Source organism: Acomys russatus, chromosome 7, assembly GCF_903995435.1.
Source record: "Acomys russatus chromosome 7, mAcoRus1.1, whole genome shotgun sequence".
Lineage (NCBI taxonomy): Eukaryota > Metazoa > Chordata > Mammalia > Rodentia > Muridae > Acomys > Acomys russatus.
This window is the reverse complement of record NC_067143.1, coordinates 57,383,975-57,407,834: the sequence shown is the minus strand read 5'-3', so window position 1 is coordinate 57,407,834 and position 23,860 is coordinate 57,383,975. Positions and strand designations below refer to the sequence as shown.

General features: G+C 40.6%; 1 protein-coding gene across 1 annotated transcript; it reads right to left on the bottom strand.

Moving 5' to 3' along the window:
* Positions 1-763: 763 nt before the first annotated feature.
* On the bottom strand, positions 764-23,437 carry Nlrp14 (NLR family pyrin domain containing 14). Its single transcript, XM_051149608.1, is given in 12 exon segments — positions 764-933; positions 1,428-1,598; positions 5,513-5,683; positions 8,181-8,351; positions 9,609-9,779; positions 10,718-10,888; positions 13,685-13,849; positions 16,904-17,077; positions 20,016-21,610; positions 22,038-22,105; positions 23,157-23,190; positions 23,192-23,437. Coding segments are annotated over 12 exon segments (3,270 nt in total). The 3' UTR covers positions 764-800.
* Between the last annotated feature and the right edge of the window lie 423 nt (positions 23,438-23,860).

Below are 23,860 nucleotides of genomic sequence, written 5' to 3'. Positions count from 1 at the left end.
TGAACCGAGTATGGAGTTTAGATGTCTACTTTTAAAGACATGAGCGGCACACATGTGGATGTCATTCCAATAGGACAAGCTAGAGCACAGGCCTGAACTAAGCCTGTGGGAATGTGAAGGGAAACTGAGGCTCCTGAATCTTTAGTCCTAAACTAGATAGTTTTATGGCAAGTCCCCACCGTACCCACATCTGAGAGTAGGAAACGTCAATTGAGCAATGCTTCCAAAAGATCGGGCTGTAGGCAAGCATGTGGGCATTTTCTTAACTAGTGATGGATGAGAGAAATCCCATCCCATTGTGAGTGGTACCATCCCTGGCTTGGTGGTCCTGGGTTCTATTAAAAAGCAAGCTGGGCAAGCCGGTACAGAGTACTGCTCCACAGTCCCTACATCAGCTCCTGCCTCCAGGTTCTTACCCTGTGTGAGTTCCTGCCCTTACTGCTTTTGATGATGAACCCTTATATGGAAATGAGAAAAATAAACCCTTTCTTCCACTTTTGGTTGTGGTGGTGTTTCATCGCAGAACAGTAACCCTATCTAAGACAAGTCCCATCAAGTCCCCAGGTTTTTAAGCTCCGTAGCCAATAAAAACATTTGACACTTACAGCATTTTGTGCATTTTTTCTTTATTTTCTCAACCACTGTGTAAAATATAACAAACATTTTATAGAGATGTGTGTAACTAATCCCTACTGGAAATACAATTCAATGTTTCTGGATATAACTCATCATTTCTTACAAGTTAAAGGCCTTGCCACATGGAAGTTATGTTTTTAACTTTTAAAGGGCCATGAGGTTCTTCAGAAATACTGCCACCAGGACTCACTTTCTGTATTAGGATAGTGTGACCTAATGACCAATTTTGGATTGTTAATTCTGACATCGTCCAGACACTTCCTGATTTTCTTCCTGAAAATTTCCTTTTTGTCCAACCTGAGAAAACAAATAAACATCTTTTCTACCTCCTTGAACTTCAGGAGAGGAAACAAAACCTTCTTCACTAAAGTAGAGAATTAACATTGATGGGGAGTGGATATGCTGAAGGGGAAGCAGCAAAGAGAAATGGAATGCAGAAGAGGAAGACTGTAATAAACAAGGGTCCCCAGGAGCTTTCTCTGGGGAGGAAAACAGCCAACACATTCCTATTTATTATACTGTGCACTGTGTCAGCCCCAAGTCTAATAGATCCTTGTAACAGCCTTGTGGACATTAAAAAAAAAATAATTTATCTACTATACAGATGAGAATGCAGAGATATTAGTGAATTCCCCAAGTTAAACAGGGCTGAGGCAAAATTCAGTTGAGGTTGTTCCAGATCAAACTACCAAAATACAGTAGGTTGATTCTGAGAACCATCAATTAAAGAATGAATACCTATATCCCTTATAGGAGGACATCTTCCCTCGGAGAAGCAATTGAAGACTTACGCTAGAAATTCCATTTTGCATGTTGGAGACCTCAAGACTGTACATAAAGTCCTAATTACTTCATGATCAAGGCCATTCTTCATTAAGTTCATGTGTACCAAACTTTGGTTCTTACAAAAAAGAGCTAAGAGTTCCTGGCAGCAGTCAGGGGTTAAACCACAGTTTTCCAATCTATACGAAAGAGAGATAAAAAGAGAAATGACTTTATTCCATGACATAGGAAAAGCAGTTAAGAGATCTGTGACCTTTGGAAGATAATCATAGAAACTATATATAACGACACATGGATATAGCTAGAGTGAATTCAGGGACTACAAGAACTCCCCTGACTGACATGAGTTACAACTCATAATTGCAAGTTCATGGAATTATGCAAGCATAATACTATAAAACAACCGGTGTGTGTATGTGTGTGCATGTGTGTGTAGGCACATGTGCCATGAAGTACATCGTGAGGTCAGAAGACATCTTAGTGGAATCCATTCTCTTGCTCTGAAGTCGTTTGAGGGGTTACAGGAATCAACCTTCTGGTTGCACAGTGAGGTAAGGCCCTTTACTTACTGAGCCATCTCACCGGCCCCGAGTAATTCAAATCTTCATCTGAGGGTAAACTAAAACATATCAACAGAAGTAGACTTTACAAACTTTGTACTGAGTGCTTAAATAACAAGAAGTAACAAGACTTCAAACACAGTGTCATTTATGCAAATACACACCCAGGGGCTAGGGAAGACGGTTCAGAAAGTGTTTTTTAATTGGAGTCCCTATTGCTGTGATAGGACACCATGACCAAAAGCGATTTGGGGAGGAGAGGGATTTTTTTTTTTTCATCTTAAGCTTCCACACCACATGGAAGGAAATCAGGGCAGGAACTCAAAGCAGGAAGCTGGGAACAGGAACTGAAGAGGCAGGAGCCATGGAAGAATGCTGCTTACCACTTTGCTCTTCGTGGATGACTTGTTTTTCTGTACAAAGCCAGGTTATCACTCACAATAGGCTAGGCCCTCCCATACCAATCATTAATCAAGAGAACAAGAGTCAGTGGTTAAGAGCACTGCCTGCTTTTCCAGAGGAGCCAGGTTTCAATTCCCAGCACTCACATGGCAGCTCACAACTGTCTCTAACTCCAGTTCCAAGGGCTCTGGCATCCTCGCACAGACATACATGCACACAAGACACCAACGCACCAGTGCCTATCTGATGGAGACCGTTTTATCAACTGAGCTTCTTCTTTTCAGATAACTCTAGCTTGTGCCAAGCTGACAAAATATACAAATGGACACATCACCAACCAGGACAGTGGGTAATAATTCTTGCTATGCCAGCATTAGGATTGCACTTTCAATCCCCAGAAGTTACACCAAAAGCCAGGTATGACTGTGCACATGTGTAACTCCAAGACTGCCCGAGACCAGAGACAGGAGGATTTCTGGGTTGTTTGCTAGCTGCAGGCCTAGCTCCAGCACATATCTCACACACATACATACACATACACACACACATACACCACACATGCAGACTATACACATGCGCGCACACACATACACACACAGAGACAGAGAGAGATCACATCTTTTGTAAGGATAGTCAGAATTCTTTATCATACATTTGAAACTTATTCACTTGTCTACAGGTAAAAATAAAGACATAATTAACCAACTGTCTGATCCAGAACCCTTGGCTCAAGCCAATAATAATATTAAGAGCCAACAAAATAAGTTAAGCAATTTCTGCACATAGTTTTCTCCCAATCCACTAATTTCAATTTGATTTTTGCGTCCTGTTGACCCTGTCATAGGATAATTTCATGTTCATATAGATGTTGAGAATATAAAACTGTTTCAGAGTTGCTGCCCACATGAAAATCACACTAAGGTGACTACACTAAAAGCAAAATGCAACATGGAAAAGAAATAGTAACACTGACTATGACATAAGATACACAAAGAGTCACAGCAACCACACCCCAAGACAGAGAGCATTATGAGGTAAAGAGCTATCAATAATTTACTGAGTAGCACCTCTTGAAGATCAGGCTTGGTGAAACCTTCCTGTAATCACAACACTAAGGAGGGATGGCAAGTGGGTCACAATGAATTCAAGGCCAGCCATAGTGAGATCCTGTCTCAACACAAGCAAAAACCCCACTGTGTACAATAATGTGTAGGACAAAGCTAATGCAGTAGCTTCAGGGAAAACTGTAGCCTTACATATCTGTGATAGGAACGAAAAGCAAACTGTACGATCAGCATCCATTCAAGGATTTTGAAATGGTAAAATACAAAGTTGTCAGTATTAGCATTAAGAATAAAGATCAGTATAGATATAGAATTTAAGCAGATAAAGTATTAAAATTTTGCTAATAACTTATACAACTTAGATGAAATAAATAAAATAGATGAAAAAAACTCACTATTGAAAACTGAAATATAAAGTTACTTTTACATTTAGATCTCATGTCAAAATAATCTAAAAATAAAATTAGTTTCACTAGAAGATTTTATTAAATTCAAGGAATAATTATACTCATAATTTTTTCTCAAAAAACAAGAGGGATAAATATTTTTAGACTCATTTTATAAAATAATCTAAACATCAAATTTAATGAGGACTGCATAAGAAATCAGAACCTAATCTTTTATAAGCAGAGATGCATAAATATTTACTTTAACAAAATAAACTGTAGAAGGCATGTAAAAGAAATCTCAGCAGCCAGGCGTGGTGGCACATGCCTATAACCCCAACGCTCTGAGGAGCAGAGGCAGGTAGAGCTTGTGAGTTAGAGGCCATCCCAGTATATAAAGTGAGCCCAGGACAGCCAAGGCTATACAGAGAAATCCTGTCAAAAGAGAAAGAGAGGGGGAAAGAGAGGGAGGAAAGAGAGGGGGAGAGGAAGGGAGTAAGGAAAGGAGGGAGGGAGGAATGGTGGAAGGAATCTCAGACAAATTGGTTTTAGCCCCCAAAATATAAGGGGTTGGTTCTAATGTACCAAGAAAGAATAAGAACCAAAAGTATTTTGAAGAGAAAGACGGGAAGACCAGGTACCAGAGTTCACTGTAAAGTTTAATTTACCACAGTGCACTATCGAGGCAGAAGCTTACACAGAGGCTAATGGAGAAGAATTGAAAACCCAGCCATGGATCCATACACCAGAGAAAGCATTACTGATGGGCAAGATGTCCCTGACAAACAGGGATGAGAGAAACATAAAACTTAACATTAACTCCTTCTTGAAGAAAGGATCTGCATTAAAAAAAAAACAATACTAGGTTGGGTCCTACTGCCAACCATATTTTAAACATATATTTATTATGTATACATGCATGCGTGTTGGTGTGTGCATGCTATGGTGCTCAGACCATGTATGGCAGTCCGAGGAACACTTTTGAGAACTGCTTCTCTCCTACCACCTGTGTTCTGTAGGTTCTGAGGATTGAACTCGGGTCCATGGCAGCAGGTGCCAGTTCACTGACCCTCCAGTCATATTTGTAAAGGTCAATTAAAGACCAGGAAACTTCATAATTTGTGTTTGGGATGTAGGTATTTGATATTTGAGTTTCCCTGCACAGAAAGCATAATCTTTGACTGAGAGATCAAAGAGGTGAAGATGGAGCAGCAAATCTCAGTTCAAAGGCAAATAGGGTATTGAACATCTAGGACTGAGTCAACACCAGCATTTTGAAAGGAGCTGAGATCACGTGCTCCTTGACAACTAGGCATTCTACAGAAACGAGATAACTGGTAAAATTCTCAATTTCTCATAAAAAATTAATCCAATTCTTTATGAAAAATTAATTCAGGCACAATTGGAATATCTGAACAAAGGCTGAGTGTGGCGGACCCAAATTGGATAATATTTAATATTTACCTGAGGTACTAAGAAAGGCAAAAAGAAAGGGGGAATGAAGATTCTGTAGCAAAGGGCATACAGAATATAGGCCCATATATTTGAAATTCAGATCCATATTTCTCAGAGTAACTTACCTTCTAGCACCATTTACATTTTATTCCCCACATACAAAATTACCTTTATCTTCACCAACTACCAACGGGTCCTTATGTTTGTAATGGAAGACTGAACTCACCCTAGCCTCTGAATGTGGCATCTTGGATCTTTTAAAGCTTGACACAGAATTTGCAGGCCACTATTCTTCAAGTTGTTGTTCCCGAGTTCTAGGTTCCAGAGGCTTGAGTTGTTCACAAGAGCAGAAACCAGATCCAGACAAGAATCACTCGTGAGAACGCAGCCCATCAACCTACAGGAAATACGTCAGAGGAGGAAAGAGCTCTTCAGTAGCAAGACGGAACTAAATTCTTTAGGAGATCTTCCTAGGCAGTTAACTCTTTATTATGTATTAATACGACCCAGAACACACCTAAGATGGCCTAATTACCAATAGAAACAGATGGCATTCTTTTATTTTATTTTAAAATACATTTATTTATCTTTATTTTATACTTTGGTGTTCTGCCTGCATGTATGTCTGTGTGAGGGTGTCAGATCCCCTGGAACTGGAATTACAGACAGTTGTTAGCACCCATGTGGTGTGCCGAGAATTGAATTCAGGTTCTTTGGAAGAACAGCCAGTGCTCTTAACCTCGGAGCCATCTCTCCAGACCCAGATGGAATTCTTAATGGGCAGAAGCAAGCAGTGTGTGAACGGTTGTCTCCCATAAACAATGCTTTCAAAGTCAAAGTGTATATTAGGTTGTTTTATTTTCTATTTTCATTTTTTCCCTCAGCTTTTAAAAGATTATATATATAGATGAGTGTTTTACCTGCATGTATGTGCACAGTACGCACTCCCAATATTCATGGAAGCCAAAAACCTGTTGTAGAGACAGTTGTAAACTACCATGTGGGTTCTGGGTTCAAATTTCAGTCCTCTGACAAAGTGGCCAGTGCTCTTAATCTCTGAGACATCTCTCCAGGCATTCATAATTCTTTTTAAAATGGATATAAACTTTTCCAAGAAACCCTTAGGTCTGTAGGACTTAAATACATACATATATACATATGTGTATTTAAATATTTAACATATATATATATATATATATATATATATATATATATATATATACATATATATATTTAACACATGCAGTTGCTAAAATTCTGTTGTACACAGGAACTTGCACCAGCTGTAGTTACCTGCTCAAGACCAAAATGGATAAGAGAGGGGCTCTCTGATCCCAACTCTATGTTGACATGTTCTAGGAGGGAGACTCTTTGCTTTGGGGGAATGGCTACTGGTAATATTTACCTCATGGGGCACAGGCCTGTCATTTCTGGTACTCTGGAGACAAAGCCCACCTGGGCTACAGAGCAAGTGCAAGGCTAGTCTGGAGTGAGAGCAAAGCCAGCCTGGACAAGTCAGTGAGACCCTATGTCACATCTGTTGTCATTTATTCACTTGCTTTTCTTTCCTTTCTTTCTCCCTACCAAAGGCCTTAGGTATACTGATCTGGTAGAAATTTTGCTCTTGTAGTCACAAACTGGCATTGGCTTAATAACCACATCCACTAAGTAAACCCTTATCAAGCTGAGTAGGAATTCAGAGTAGCTCACATGCACACCTTGTCCTGAGGGATGCAGATGGCTGCTTAGATGTCACTCAAGCTCATTTGGGGATTGGTACCAAATACCCGAAAAAAGGCACTTCAAGTGTCCAAGGTGAGGTGGAGCATTGTGGTAGAAGCTAAGAAGCCAGAGAGGGAAGGAAAGTACAGGGGGAAAGCACAGCCCTGCTTCCTCTAATCAGGCTCCAGGTGAGTAATTTTTTCCCCTATCACCTCTGGAGAACATCTCTGAATAATTACTAAGATTTCAACATCTAAAGTTTTTTTTTGTGTGTGTGTGTGTGTGAACCAGTGAGTTTTATTGATTTTGCTTATAGAACTATGGGTGAGGGGTTACTAATAGGCGTAGAAATGACCCAAAGACAGCTGCCATCACCAAAGCCCACCCCAGCACCGGTGACAGCTTTGCTTGTCTGAGAAGTCTCAACATCTAAACGTTTGGGGGGGGGGCATATCTCAAGACCAAACTAACAGTTTTCATGACTCAAACCAGTTAGGATAACATTTCTGGGTATGCCAAGAAGTTTAAGTTAAAAGCTTAAGAAATGCTGGAATAGCCATGTGTGGTGGCACACGCCTACTCTGGGAGGGCAGAGCCAGGTGGATCTCTGAGAGTTCGAGGCCAGCCTAGTCTGCAAAATAAGTCCAGGACAGTTAAGGCTACACAGAGAAACCCTGCCTTGAAAAATGAATGAATGAAGGAAGGAAGGAAGGAATGGAATGAAGGAAGGAAGGAAAGAAAGGCAGAAAGGCAGAGGTTATAGGCTGGAAAGATGGCTCAGTGAGCAGTCCTCTGTCTGCTCTTCAGAGGACCTCGGTTCAATTCCTGGTACCACATGGACTCTCACAGCTGTCTATACCTTCCAGGGCTCAAATATTCTCTCCTGTCTTCCATGGATACCAGGTATATATGCAGTGTACAGACATACATAAAAGCAAAACATTCGTGCCTATAAGCTAAGAATAGAAAGCAATGCTGGATTTATATCTCAAAGGACCCAATAATTAAAAAGATCTACTGGAGAAGTAGGCTGAGATTGCTTTTTCTCCTTTTTTTTTTTTTTTTGAGATTGCTCTTTCCTGTTTTTCTCAGTTCCTCCTTTCATCTCTCCCCTGCTCTCCAAGACAGCACCTAGTTCACAGTACTCCACATTAGAATCATAGAGAGCCTACTCCAACTCCTGAAGACTGCATGTTGGCTCCTGAAGGATGTGACACAGGAGGTTTATTCCATCATCCTTGAGTGAGTTAAATCCCAGGTCCAGATGTATCAAACTCCTATTGTTCAGCAGGGCGGTGGCGAGAAACTCGCTACCAAGCGAAGTGACAAAGCAATTCCTCAACCTATAGGGAAGCAGAGCATGGAGAACAGGTGGGGTCAGTCTCTGATGCCCAGTGAATGCCTCAGCTCAGCGCAACACTCCATCTCTGATCAGACCTCTTATTGCCAGCCTGTCCCCTCGTGAGTCTCTTGGTTATACATCAAACTGTTAAAAATGGACTCCTCCTCTTCAGAGGCAATCCCAGTGCCTGTCTCTGTTCCCAGTTTTCTGAAACAGGTCTCATTCTGCAACATAGGTTGGCTTACTCACTGTGTAGCCTGGGATGAGTTTGAAACTCAATGATTCTCCTGCCTCAGCCTCCCTACTTCTAGCATTACAGGTATGAACCACCACACCTGGCTCAGCTTTTTATACTACAAATCAAATGGTAATCTATTTTCCTAAAGATGTCTGTCTACAGTACTCTCGCAGAAGTAGCTATATGGAATAGAGAAGCAAGCATGAGGAATATTACAGGAATAAGAAAAGAAAGTTATTCTTTGTATGTAACAGTAGTATTTCTAATCAATAATAAAAAAGACATATTGTAGCATTAACAATTTTGGTACAACATATTATATATGGGAAGAAATAAATATAACTCTTACAACAAACTTATTTTGGGAAAACTTAATATGTGAATGTTAAATTCAGGATAAAATTGGGATAGCTTAACATACAAATGTTCAAAAGCCATAAAAGTTATCAGATGACAAAAAAAAAATATCCATTTTAAAAAGGCATTTCTAGGTATGATGACGACTTAAAAAAATTAAACATCTGGCCTGGGTATGTAGTACATGCCTGTAATCCCAGCACTTAGAGGCTGAATCAAGAGAATTACCAATTCAGGGCTAGCCTAGGCAACATAAGTTCAAAGCTAGACCAGGCTGCATAGCAACCTCAAAGCTCACCCAAGCAACACAAGATCCTATCTTAAAAACTATTTCAAAACCTCATAAAATGGAAATTATCATAAAGGAAGTTGGATATAAAGCAACAAGCTAGAGAAATTATCTGTAGTATATAAAAGTAAGTGTGTATGCTAATAATCATCAGCTATGACATTTATAACAGAAAACATCCAGTAGAAATTCGAGCCTCCAAAGAAGCAATTCCTAGCATATGAAAAGCACTAAATATCTGAAAACATGCTCAACAAAGTCCTTTAAAAGTTGTATTTTTAAAGATTAATAGTGTATATGCATATACATGGATATGTTTATGTATATGCACTCATTATAAACTATGTTATATTGGGAAGGTGACAGACACTTACACAAGGCTCTGTAGGGTACACTGTGGATGCTTCAAGACGTCACTGAGAAGCTCTATCCCTTCATCTTCCAAGTTGTTGTCTGACAAACATAAATGCGTCAGCCTCTTGCTTTTGGTGAGAGCCTCAGAAAGAACACCACAAACAGCTTTTGTGAAGCCACAGCTTGCTAAGCTGAAGGTGAAACAGATGGGAAAGGACCCATTCGTCAATTCGTCAGTTTCCAAATGTCCTGCCTTCCTTCATGAGGAACTTATCTGATACTTATATATGGGTCACTTTTCCTGTAGACATAACCTCAACAGACATTTACATTGTGAATTCCATTGCATCTAGGTACAGGAGAGAAGGAAACAAAATGGGAGAGTTCTAGAAGGGTATGAAAACAAAATAAAAAGGAAGAGAAGTATTTATAAAACCAAGTTAAACATGAAAAGATGGGGTCGGGAAAATAGCTCAGTTGTTAAGTCCTTGCCACACAAGAATCCCCACTTTGAGGACCAGCACCATGTAAAAAGCTGAGTAAATTAGCATACAGATCCCTGAGATTTGTGCTGGCCAGCCAGCCTAGCCTTTTTGATAAGCTCCAGGTCAATGAAAGACTGTCTCAAAAACATAAGGTGGGTGGTTCCTGAGGAACAATACCCAAGGTTAAACACACACACACACACACACACACACACACACACACACACACACACAGAGAGAGAGAGAGAGAGAGAGAGACAGAGAGAGAGAGAGAGACAGAAACAGACAGAGACAGAGAGACAGACAGAGGCAGAGATAGCAACAGAGCCGCGCGCGTGCGCACGCGCGCACGCACACACACACACACACACACACACACACACACACACACACACACAAAGGCACAGAGACAAACTTGGAAGGGGACATCTGGCCATCTAACTTAGTAATAGTGCATGCTTACCATGTTCAAGGTTCTGGGTTTAATCCCAGGACTAAAGGAGGAGGGGAAGCCGAAAGGAGTGAGTATAGAGAGACCTCTGAAGATTCATAGAAAACACATCCAGGATTGATAAACACGCCAGCTAATGTTAACCCGCATATTATTTCTACCCAGTTCATGAGCTACAAGCAGTTTGACTCACACCAGTCTCTCTAGATGACAGTCTGGGTTTTCCAGGACCTCACACAACGACTTCACCCCATCATTTGTCAGATTGTTGGTGGACAGATTCAGAAACACCAGGCTACTGTTTCTGTAGAGAGCCTCACATAGAATTAGACAATGGAATGCGTTCAGGTCACAGGATTCCAACCTGGAAAGCAACACAAAAGGAGGCAAAGGACTCACTTCAGAGAGTTACAACCACTGTCCACTCAGCTAGAGGGTGGCAGTCTCCCACCCATGGAGATCTTGGCTGAAAATTCAGCTTCCTTACATAAAACATTTACTAGCTAAAGGATATGGCCCTGCTAGAGGCTTAAGTGGGACTGGAGAGGAAACATCTTTTCCATCCAACCAATACCTTTCAAAAATATGAACAAAAACAGTTTTCAACCCATTAAATGGTGTTTGTTCCATCAGGAGGACAACAGAAGGGTGACTGCGATGTTGGTATTGTGCACTGATTTGTATAGCAAAGACGAACCACAATCGGGTCCCAAAGCCGTGTCTCCTGTGGCCTCTTATTCATGAATTAACCCACATTTTCCAAAGGACCCAATTGTGCTTTTATACTGAAAACTTTATTGCAAAAGAACTTGTAAATAAAAAGAAACATCACCCTGTGAGGTTATAGTCAGAGCCAAAGTCTATACATTTCCGCTAACCTCTACACAGTTAGAATAAGACTTAATTTTTAAGAATGAAAACGAGGAGGTAGTGCTCTGTTGGCAGAGTGCTTGCCTAGCATGTACAAGGCCATGGGTTCGGTCCCCACCACATTATAAAAAGAATGAGAATAAGAAGCAAATCAGAAATAAAATTGTTTCTTAAATTAGAGTGAAAGAGAAAGTACACGTGGCGTCCTTCTAAATACCTGGCACAGTGACAAGATAACCAACAAGCAACTAAATGGAGTAAGATTTATCTTGTTTATGGTTTAAAAAGATTCAGTCCTTCTTGGCACAGAGGGGGTGGGTGGGGATGGAGAAAGGAGTAAAGTTGGGGAGAAAGAAAAGAGAAGAGAAGGAAAGAGGGGCTTATATCACCTTGATTGGCCTAGAACTCTCTATATAGGCCAGGATGGCCTTGCCACTCAAGACTCACCTGCCTCTCCTTGGATTAAAGGTATGCACCTCTATCCTAGGCTTTCCCTGCATATTTTAGGAGCTAACCTATTATGCAGTACACAACGTTGAAAACACCTACCAAGACAGGGAGAGTATGTCTTTCTCCTTCTGATAAAATTTACAAAATTATAGTGAAATATTCCCATGAAAGTTACTGATAATGTGTACCTTTTCAGTGTGTCCAGGAGCAAGATTTGAAATGTCGTTCTATAATTTAAATTTTTCTAGAACATTTTATCCCTACATTTGTGAACTTCTTACAGTAAGAGACCCTAGTTAGTAAAAGAGCCCGGAAAGCACTTTTTCCAACACTTTCATGACTTATCTCATGTAAAATCAGGGAGTAAGATATCAAAACACAATTCTAAAGAGTTTATCTTAGCACAATCCAGTCACAAATCAGACTAATAGGGTCATTAATATGATCAAGATCTAATGAGATATAAAGCAAACAGGAAGTTAGATTGAACCATATGAAGTATTTACAGAAGGCCTACAAGACTAGTGATTATAATAGCCATGTGCCCCCTCACATTTGGAGCGCAACCAGTCTTCCACAAGACTAGTGATTATAATAGCCATGTGCTCACTCACCCTGGGAGGACAACCTGTCTTCCATAATGTAGTGCTGCATGATTGCCAACTTACAGCTTCCAACAAAGCTGTCACTACTAAGTCAAGTTACACATGGAGTCTCCTGCTTGACAGCTTACTATGTAGATCTACACTCAGCATCATCAGTAGAAGGCGTTATTCAAATATTAACTGAAAAAGGGTCTTAATCAAGCCCTGCTACTTCCGATGTCAAAGTTTTTGCTTTAGACCAACAGCCAACACTGTGAGAGAACATCTTCCCTACCAAATAGAAGATTTCTTTTGCTATTGATATTTTATTTTTAGACAGAAGAACCAGCGGCACATGTCCCACTTGGCTTCTGGATGAGACCGGTTTATTCCTAAGTCTCCTCGCCTGCTCATTGTTTCTATCTCAGCCTGACCCTCGCACAACTGTACTCAACAGTTACCCATGGACTCTTGAGATGTGCTATTTTAAGTGAATTTCATTTTTTAAAAGTCCCCAGTGGTCAAAGAATTCACTCCCATTTTCAAAAGGCTTTGCTACTTCTCCACTATCTGGATCACAAATCATATTTGTGGGAAGTAACTTACCTTGGCCATTTGTGCATTAAGATTCAGTCTTGACTCACAAAACTGTCCAGGGATTATAAAAACTTCTAAGATGAATCTATTTTTCCAGTTTTATATATGAGAGAAAAATGATTTAACTGAATTTCACTAGAAAATAAGAGTTTTCTTAAAAGCTGTTATCCAATGTGAAAACCAAGTGTGATGGCTAAGGCTCTCTTTATTCCTAAAGAGCATTAACTGGAGAGCTACCAATAAGTGAGACAGTACACGGCAGTAAGTGTACACCTTGACAGTTGACAGTTGCCACACTGTTCTTTCTCAGCCTTCTAGGCTTGGCTTTGGGCCACAGTGGAAGATGGTGGGGATTCATTAGTTATCAATAATCAAGTACAACAGTGATTTCTCTAATATTGTTTCCTGTCATCATTAATCAAAGACACAATATATCCGAGAACTGAAATAAGAAAAATGTTAAATGTTCATCAGTTTTTGGTCTGTTTCCTCCCTTCATTTAGGAGATAAAAGACACAGTTATACAATGAAAAGCAGTTTGTGGGGAATGAGAGGAGTGAGGAGGAAAAATGAACTAGAAAAGTAGGCTTCCATTAACTACACAGCCCTGTAAACATCAAGTCCAAAAAGTCTAAGTTATAATAAAATCTCAAGCTTACCTCAGCACCCGTAATTTACACTGTTGGCATTTCAAGGCTTTACATAAGCTTTCTAATCCATGTTTTTCTAAGTCAGTATCTTTCAGGTCAAGATGTGTCAGGGTATGGCTAGAAGCCAGAAAACTAAAGTCATGGCAGCTATTCAGGAAACAGACATCTCTGAGCCTTCAAAAGAAATACATGCAGAGTTATTGTATGACCATCTCCACTCATAGCTTCATCATCCCCTTCCAATTTCTTCTTTTCACCTCTTAAATTACCCTGGATTTTCTCATACTCCAGGTAAGGCTCCAAATAAGAGTTTCAGAGAACTGCTGAGAAAATAACTAGGCTACAACATAGCTCTCAATTTGTAGCCTGACAGCCGACATTCTCAATTTTGGTACCACAGGAAATGAAGATGGTAACGTCAGGAACTGTAGAGAGAAGCCTCTGAGTACAAAAACTATCACCTTCACTCCAAATACTGCAATGACAACATGAATTTATAACAATTAAATCCTACCCATAAGCCTGGCATGGTGGCACTACTCAGGGAGGCAGAGGCAGGCAGATCTCTGTGAGCTCGAGGCCAGCCTGGTCTACAAAATGAGTCCAGGACAGCCAAGGCTACACAGAGAAACCCTGTCTCAAAAAACAAAGCAAAATCCTTTCTACAAACAAAAGTGAATACACAGTTAAAAATCAACCTTCAGATGTATTATCAGTACCGACATATACTATTGCAAATATACTGCCATTCTGTGGGCTTTCGTCTACAGAATCAGTACAGCAGCAAATACGAGGGTCATCTTCCAACTTTTCTTTATTCCTCTCTAATTGCATTTGTGTTTACACCCTTGATTCTCTTGCAGCGCCTCAACTGGCTCTGAATTCCGTTTGTCTATGCTGCCCCTTAACTGTCACCCCCCCTGGAGATCACATCCTGCCTTTTCAGCTCATTCCCCAGCATTCCTCCTCCATTCTCTCTGCCCCCAACTAAGTACCCACAAGAAAATACTTTTGCCTATTTACACAGCTAGCCATCCTCCTAAGTCACTATGTAAATATAAACTGTAAGCAATTTTTTTCTTTCAAGGCAAAAGGACTTACCACTAAGGAGCATGAGACTGAGAACAGTCACCGTGGGGACTTTCTGCTTTAAAAGAAGCCATTAGCCAAAAGGTAGCATTGGCTATTAATGTTTGTGCTGGCGACATTTGGGGAAAGACAATGTTAGGGAGATGCTTGGAGATGCGTTAAGAAGACTCATATGTCCAGTGGCCTCTCCTTATCTACCTACAGGTTTAGATATGCTTAAAATCTGAGGTCAGAGCTCAAACAATGAGATTCTAGGGAAAAACACCGGGTAGGAAGCTAGTCTCTAAAGGGACATTCATTTCCATGGTACTAGGAACAAGAACGAGTCACTTATGGCACTAAGTACACACAAATCACTACCAAAGACACATTGAGCACATGACAGTCACTAAATACAGAGCAATGTATAAACAGTTCCAGTCCTCAGGAGAGCCAACAGCAAGTGATGTGCAAACATGCAAATTTTAAATGGAGTGTCTGGGTCAAATTAAGATTGTAGGACAGACAGCAGTAAATAAACATGAGCACAGGTGAGGAGCAGGTGGACCGTTCGTGTACAGTGGGCATAACTGCATTGCATAACTGCTTGGCATTTTCTTAACACATGCGTCTATGGACCAGCCAAGTCACATTTTAACCGAAGACATAAAAAAGAAACTCTCACAAACAGCTAAGAAATATTCATAGAAGCCTCATTCTCAATAACTAAAAACCGGAAAGTAAATCCCCCAGGTGGTTGTATTAACAGGATGATGTACTAACAGTTGTAAGATCATCGCACACTGCGATGACAATGCCTATCAGGGATGAAAACAAGCTAAATGCACAACGGAGGCAAAGCTTTATAGCATCTTGTTGAAGGTAGGCACAATACCCACCGTGTTAGTGCCGTGTTAGTGAAGTGGTTTTCATAACAAAGCAAGGCTAGTTCAGATGATCAGATTAGAAAACGATTGGCTCAGGACTGAGTGACATGGAAGCCGTGAAGGGGGAGGTGCAGATGGGACATTTTAACCTCAGTGCTCGTCCACCTTATTTTGAGTGTCGGCTACATGGATGTTTATAATTGTCACATTTAGTGATTGGCTCTTATCAATATAAGCCACTCAGAAGAAAATTAATATAAAATAAGTTCTATGACATGTCTTTGAAAAAACTTTTGTGACCTGAATTCAAGGCCTTAGTGCCATGCCGTGCTTCATCTAGAAAATTCCTAATAGAGCCTCAAAACCACATGCCAACAGATAGTCCAACAATTGCATCTTTCCCAGAACAAATGAAGTCACACTCCTATGTCCTCAGGAATCTCCAATGTTCATTTTCTTAGATTATTTTGCACAATGCTTGTAAGTACAGTTACACATCATTTAATGAAGGGAGAATTTTATTTTTATAGTATTTTGTGATTTTGGCCTTATGCAAACATGAAAGAACGTCTTTACACATACTAACATGGATCTGGGTCACTAGGCAACAGAGTGTTATAGGACTACTGCCATCCCTCACTGACCAAAAAGCCTTTATGTATCATATGACTGTTTCTATATACTACTGATTTCCCCTAACCAGTAAGAGTGGAAGGTAGGACAAATAAAAACAATGTGATGATATAGAAAGAATCTCTTGTGTATTATATGGCTGCAACACCTGTCAATTAAAAAACCTATGGCCTATGGCCAAGGCAGGAAATAGGTAGGACATCCAGAAGCCAGAAGGGATTCTGGAATAGAGCCAGGCACTCTATTCACAGGCAAGATGTAAGGAGAACAAACACATGGGACGTGAGCTCAGGTAACTAGCCATGAGGCAAAATCTAAATTAGCATAAATGGATTATTTTGCTTTGAGCTAGTCAGAGAAGAACCTAACTATGTGGCCCAGGTATTTGTAAAAATAATATTGAATCTCATGAGTCATTATTCCAGCAGCTTGGGGATAGGAGGAAAACCCTCCTCCTATAACAGAAAAACTCACATTAAAATTTCCCATGTGCAAGGTGGTGGTGGCATACATCTTTAATGCCAGCACTCACCAGCCTGGTCTACACAGTGAGTTCCAGGGACGGACACACACACACACACACACACACACACACACACACACACACACACACACACACACACTCCAATGCAAGACTTACAGTAGTTTTTGTAGTTTACATCTTGGGTCACTTAATTCTTTATTTAAAATTTTCATCAACGATTCATCAAGTTTGCTTTCATACAGATCCATTTCTCTCAGGCATTCATTTGTATGAAGCACAGAAAACAGATCTTGCCAGTAGTGAGTGATTTGAACAGCAGCATCCTTGAGGCTGCATAATTAAAAAAAAAAAAAAAAAAAAAAGGAAAGAACAGCCATTTTTGCCTTATCAGATTTTATTGTTTAAAAAATGCTATGAACCACAGTTTCTTTATCCACTCTTCTACTGAGGGACACTTAGGCTGTTTCCATGTTCCGGCTATTATGAATAAGGCCTCTATGAACATGGTTGAGCATATATCCCTGTTGTATGCTGGAGCATTTTCTGGGTATATTCCAAGGAGTGGAATAGCTGGGTCTTGAGGAAGCCCTATTGCCAGTTTTCTGAGATAGCGCCAGACAGATTTCCAAAGTGGCTGCACTAGTCTGCATTCCCACCCAGCATTTCTCCACATCCTTGCCAGCATGTGGTGTTGCTTGAATTTTTGATTTTAGCCATTCTGATGGGTGTAAGATGGAATCTCAGAGTCATTTTGATTTGCATTTTTTTGATGACTAAAGACGTTGAGCATTTCTTTAAGTATCCCTCAGTAGAAGAATGAATAAAGAAACTGTGGTACATTTACACTATGGAATACTACTTAGGTATTAAAAACAAGGAATTTCTGAAATTTGTGGACAAACGGATTGAACTAGAAATGATCATAATGAGTGAGCTAACCCAGAAGCAGAGAGACTCAAATGGTATATACTCACTTATAACTGGACACTAGACCAAGGGGCAGGTCCCATGAAAGTCTTCACTTACCAGGAAAGTGGGATAGAGGTGAGGACATCCTGTTGGGACTCTAGGTGAGAGAAATATAGGGGATGGGGAAATAGAAGGATCCAGAGGGTCCTAGAAACCTACAAGAACACTATGATGGGTGGATCCGGGCCCCAGGGGTTGTGCTAGATCTGTGGCACCAACCAAGGACAATATGTGCAGTCATCATCAAAACCCCTGCCCAGATCTAGCTAAGGGACAAGACATTCTCCACAGTTAAGTAGAGAGTGGGGACTGACTTTCACATGAACTCTGGTGCCCCATATTTGGCCATGTCCCCTTGATGGGGAGGCCCGATGGCATTTGGAGGAAGGATAGCAGACTACCATGAAGAGACTTGATACCCTAGCATCATATTCAGGGGGAGGAGGTCCCCCTCACTCACAGTCATAGGGAAGGGGAATGGGGTCAAAGCAGGAGGGAGGGAGGAATGAGAGGATGCACGGGATGGGATAGCAATTGAGATGTAATATGAATGATTTTATTTTTCAATAAAAAATGCTTTGAAAGATCATTAGGTGTATCTTTGCTATGGACAGTCCACCAGGACATCTTCTTAGGCTACCCCAAGACTTTATATCCCCAAGTTCTTCCCCCTAATTTTCATCCATTCCCTCCACACACATAAAATTAAAAACTACAAAGACTTCATGTAAGAGGGAGAAAGTCAGGGGGAAGATGTCTGAACTATATATCTGTGTGTATGTTCTGTTTTTGTTTTAATTTTGAGACAGGTTTTCACTGTATATCCATGGCTAGTCTAGAATTTGCTATGTAGACCAACTGGTCTCTGCCTCGGCCTCTGGAGTGCTGAGAGATTAAAGGTGTGGTCAACCATTTCCTGTAGGCGAATGTGCAAGTGTATGCACTCATATGTGGACACCAAGACAACTGCAGGTATTGGTCCTCAGGTGTGGTACCCTGTGTTGAGACAGGGTTTCCTCACTGGACTGGAAATTACTAAGTAGGTTAGGCTAGTTGGCCTAGTGAGTTCCAGGAATCTGCTTGACTCTGCGTCCCCAAGCATTGTGATTACCCATGCACACCACTCTGAAAAGTGTTTAGCTCGTTTAATGTGGGTTTAGGTATTGAAATGTCTTAAAGCATCCAAGGCAAGTGCTACACTAACTGAACGGTCTCCCCAGCCCTCCGTATTGTAATGAAAGTGAAATAACTGGGACTGGGATGTTGCTTAATGGTAGTGACCTAGCAAGTTTTAAGATGCTGAGAGTTTGAGTCCCAACCTTGGGGAAATGGAATGTTATGAATGATGCTGCAGAGTTGTGGGCTATACGACTTGAGGTCTTAACTTGCGAAACCCATTCAAGAGCTTTCTGTTTACAAACGTCTCAGACAAATGGTGAGCTAATCAGAGATAACTATCATTAAACTTACCACATTCAATACAATTACTATTATTAAATACAAACCACTCAAAAGAAAATATAAAATAAGCTTCACAACATGTTTTTGAAAGTATTTTTGTGACCTGAATTTAAGGCTTAACATAATGAAATATGTTATATTCTCTTAACAAAGGGACGCTTTTGCAATGACAGTGGAAATATTTGAGAAAAGTTGGGCGTCAAAGACTTATAATCAATCCAATGGTGACCTCACTCATGTCTATGCCTTCATGTAACTCAGCTTTTTCATAAGTCATATTGAAAATGACAACATCTACCCCATAGGACCAGTGGGAGATCAAATATATCATACACCAAATAACTGGCAACCATATGAGTGACACTCAGTGCACAACAGCTATTGTTCAGTGTATATTTGAATCAATACTGATTTACTCATTTCCTAGATAAAAACACCTCTATATTCTCAGTTTTGGAATTGTATCGTCACACCTATGTAAGCATTCACAATTTTGTTGGCATCACAATTAAATTGGGTAGTATGTTAAGCATCTTGTTCCCCATATAACTGTATGCCACAGAATAAGCTTTTAGTTAAATAAAGAAATTCCATAGTTGCTGTCTTCTCACAGGTTTAGATGCAGAAGATCAGAAAAGCCAACTTGATGGAAGGGATAAGGTAAAATCATATACAGAACAGCAGAAGTTAGGGGATACAGGACAGGGATGTCATGGATATATCAACCTCAGAAAGTGGTTTCTCGATGGATTATCCAAGAATAATTACCCACATTAGCTAAGCCAATGTTTTCTTCAGTAAATATACTTCCTTTGCTACCAGTAAGTTGAACACTTACCAAGTTTCATCTGTGGGGTCCACGTGCAACATATTCGTCAACTCTGCCACCGCAGTCAGTTTGACAGTCTGTAGGGAGTGGCAGTGCTTAAGACAAAATGAGTATACAAGCAATTGGGTTTCTTCGTTAACCTTCACGGCAACCTTGGGGAAATAGCTCAGTGCCTGAGTTATGAATTCTTCGTCTTGAGTCTCGTACAGACAGTGAAGCAAGTCTAGAAACCTCAGCTGTGACAGAGAAGAGTCATCCTTTTTCAACGCTTCCAGACACGAAAGTAGCTCACCTTTTATGTCCATATTTATCGTAAGGTTGAAAGTTTCCTCCAGTTGTCGTACTCGGTCTTTATTCAATAGACCAAACAAAAAGCATTTCATCTGTTCCAAATGGGGGTCATGCAAATGGTTGCTTTCAAGCAACAGATACAGGTTTTCGAAAGGTTTGGAGGGACAGTCTTTTTTATCTGGATTATCTCTCAGCAAATAAAACAAAGCTGCAAAAAGCTCCTGAACGTGGAGGTAAGCGAACGTGTAGCAGTTTTCATACTCTGTGTCCCTCTGAAGGACCTTTGCATCCAGAAAAACTGAGATGTCATCTCTGGTTAGCTCATGCTTTCTGAGATTTTTCTGGTAGAGCACATGCTTTGTCGTCCAAACGCCTTCAGCGGCTGCCTGGCACAGGTTCCTCAGCACGGTTTCATTGGGCAGAGCAGAGGAGCTCCCAACTATGTGTGGAAATAAGCTGCAGACATAGCACGTGAACAGAGCTGTGGTGGTGTGGCAGATCACTGCAACGTCGCCACCTTTCTCCGCGTGCTCCTTCAGACAAGTGCAGATCATCTGGCACACGTGGCAGACATGGCACATGTTGAAAAGCCTGTCATTCTTTCTTATTAAACAGATCGCATACATAGCCCATGCCTTATCTTTCAACAAATGGCTGATGTACTCCATCCTTACATTCTTAGGCAGTCCTGGCAGCTTTACGCTATGAGGGTTATGCAACAAAGGCAATATTCTCTTCCAAGCTGGGGATCTAGTTGTTACTAATAAGAATGACTCGGGGAGCATCACTTTCCTCAGCAAACTACTAATGAGAAAGGACACTGGGTGCTCCTGGGTCCAATCTCTACACAGTGCAAACTCTGGCTCTTCAAAGGAGAAGTCCAGTTCATCAAAACTATCAATTATAAACAGGAGGTTACTGGGCTGAGTGAGGATCTGTTCAATGGGGCCTTCAGCCCTAGGCCAGTTTTTTGATATTAACTGGGCAAAGCTTCTCTCCTTCATTTGACTAATTTCTCTCCCACTGAGATAAAAAACATAGGTAAATTCCTTATAGAGATTGCCATCTGCCCATGCTAGCATTGCCTTTCTCAATAACGTTGTCTTCCCAATTCCAGCAGCTCCATGAAGGATTACTGTTTGTGGCAACTTGTACGTTTGGATATTCACATCAAACATACTCTCCAACAGCTTTTGGTCTTTCTGAGTAATTGCATGATTTAAAGTTGCAGATAATCCAAGCAAAGAATTCTTATCCCATACAATGCAAAAGTTTTCCTTTATTACAGTTCTGTAGTCTATGTCATCAGCTAAGTCAGTTAGAATGGAAAAGAACCAAAGACACATACATATAATCAAAACAAATTTTCTTTAATTTCAGGGTTAAGATTGTGACTGCCCACCATTTCCTTTCTCTCTGTCTATATGTCCCCTTTTCTCTCAGCCACATAGGTATTACAAATTGAACACAAGTGTTTTGGAAGAGCAGCAAGTGCTGTTAATTACTTAGCTATCTCTTCAGCTCTCTAGGTTAACTTTGGACGAGGCATCTTTAACTACTGTTTTCTTGAGACCCCAAGTCAATATAGTTTTGAGCCTGACCTTGGCCATATGTCCAGTTTGATTGAGTTTGAATGACTGAGAACAGTGGTACACTGAAAGCAAACTGTACAACTGAATAACAGCTCTTAGGAACTAACCCTGCATAAAGCTATAAAACATACAAAAACTGACCAGACATCATTTTCTCTTCAGAAACTTGGTCTTTCATCGCCTCAGCATCCTCCGACTCCATGGTCTTTGTTGACCCTGCAACAGGTTCCAAGAGGATCATGAGATTTACCAGAAATAGAGCTTTAGAAATGGTTAGAATGGAGGCCAGAAGTTTTCTGTGTTGTGAGTCTGTGACCATCTGGGCAAAACTAGAGCCAGGAGCTTCAAGCTACACCAGCTTAGCTGAGGGAAGAATGGGACATCAATGCTAGGGTGGACCTCTTGCCCTCTCTCTGCTCTAACATCAGGCACAAAGTCCCCTTGCCTGTTCTCACTTCAGAGGGTATAAGCAAAGTTCAAAGGAGACAATGGATATATACACATATACATATACATACCCAGAGACAGACAGGCACACACAGATACACACAGACACACGCACAGACACACATATGTATACACATATACATTCACACATACATGCACACATGTATGTTATATCTACACACATACATATGTACACATGTGCATATATGTGTGTATACATTATATATAATATACATTTTTATCTTATAGCTATGCCTTACATATAAAACCTGGGTGTAGCCATGCATGGTGGCACACATCTGTGATCCCAGCACTCAGGAGGCAGAGACAGGCAGATCTCTGAGAATTTGTGGCCACTCCGGTCTACAAACAAGTCCGGAACATCCAAGGCTACACAGAGAAACCCTGTGTCAAAAATATAAAAATCAAACAAAAAACCCCAACACAACCCAAACCAAACTAAACCTGGGTGCTGCTTATGAATTTCATGTAAGAATCACCAACAGTACTTATCTGAGTTTGATTTTTTAGTGCATTGCTCTTTCCAGAAAATATGTTGATTGTATCTGAGATTCTTCAAAAGTTTTGAATTGATTTGTAGTATATGCACAAGTGCATTCAATAGGAATTATTTTATCATTCAGTTTCTTAAATCACATTAGTAGGTGAATTTGTATTAACCATCCCCAAGTAAAGACCCAGACAGAGTAACAGTATTCAACTCCAGGCTGCCTCTTCAGGGTTCCTCAAATGAGCCAGTATCTCTAAGAAAACAAAACAATCTGTCCCTACTCACAGATAGGTCCTTAGGAGCACACACAGTTGGCTTCTGTTTTGTTCTTTTTACTCATATCCTCTCAGGCTCATGTTCCTAAAGGTTTTGAGGGCTACCTTCCAGGTCTACCCTTCTCAATAATATCTGTTCAAGAAGTAAGCCAGTTCTTTGGCCTTCAGTGCAGCCCAGGCATGGTATTGAGCAGTACCTGTGTTCCTCTTTAAGAGTAACTTGAATTTATTTAATTCCTCATTGCTCAGATCATCCAAATAAAACAGCAGTGCAAATTTAGAAAAGGAAGAAAAGGTCATCTATGTGTCTGCCATCTTGTTCATGGGTCTGGATTCAGCTTATGGAAAAAAATAACTAAAGATAGAATTAATGGGACCTATGTGAGTAGAAAATGAACTCTCCATACACACACATTAACTCAACATATATCTATTGTGGTCCATTGTATGAGCTCAGAATTGAGCTCAAATATTCTATGGAACATTTTCTATCATAAAACAGCCATTACCCTCTTGACAGAGAAGCAGGTAGGCCAACTACAGATCTTTATCCCTCCCTCCTCTTCTACAAATCCAAATTCCTTAGGCTCATCCCCAGATCTGTAGCATACTACCTGGTGTGGCTTGCCCTCTCTTTCTCTGCCTCCATCTCTAGTGGATCAAGAAGATCCTCCCCTCCTTACTCTATGCCTTCCTTTCCAGGGGACTAAGCACTAGGTAGAACACCCCGATTTCTCC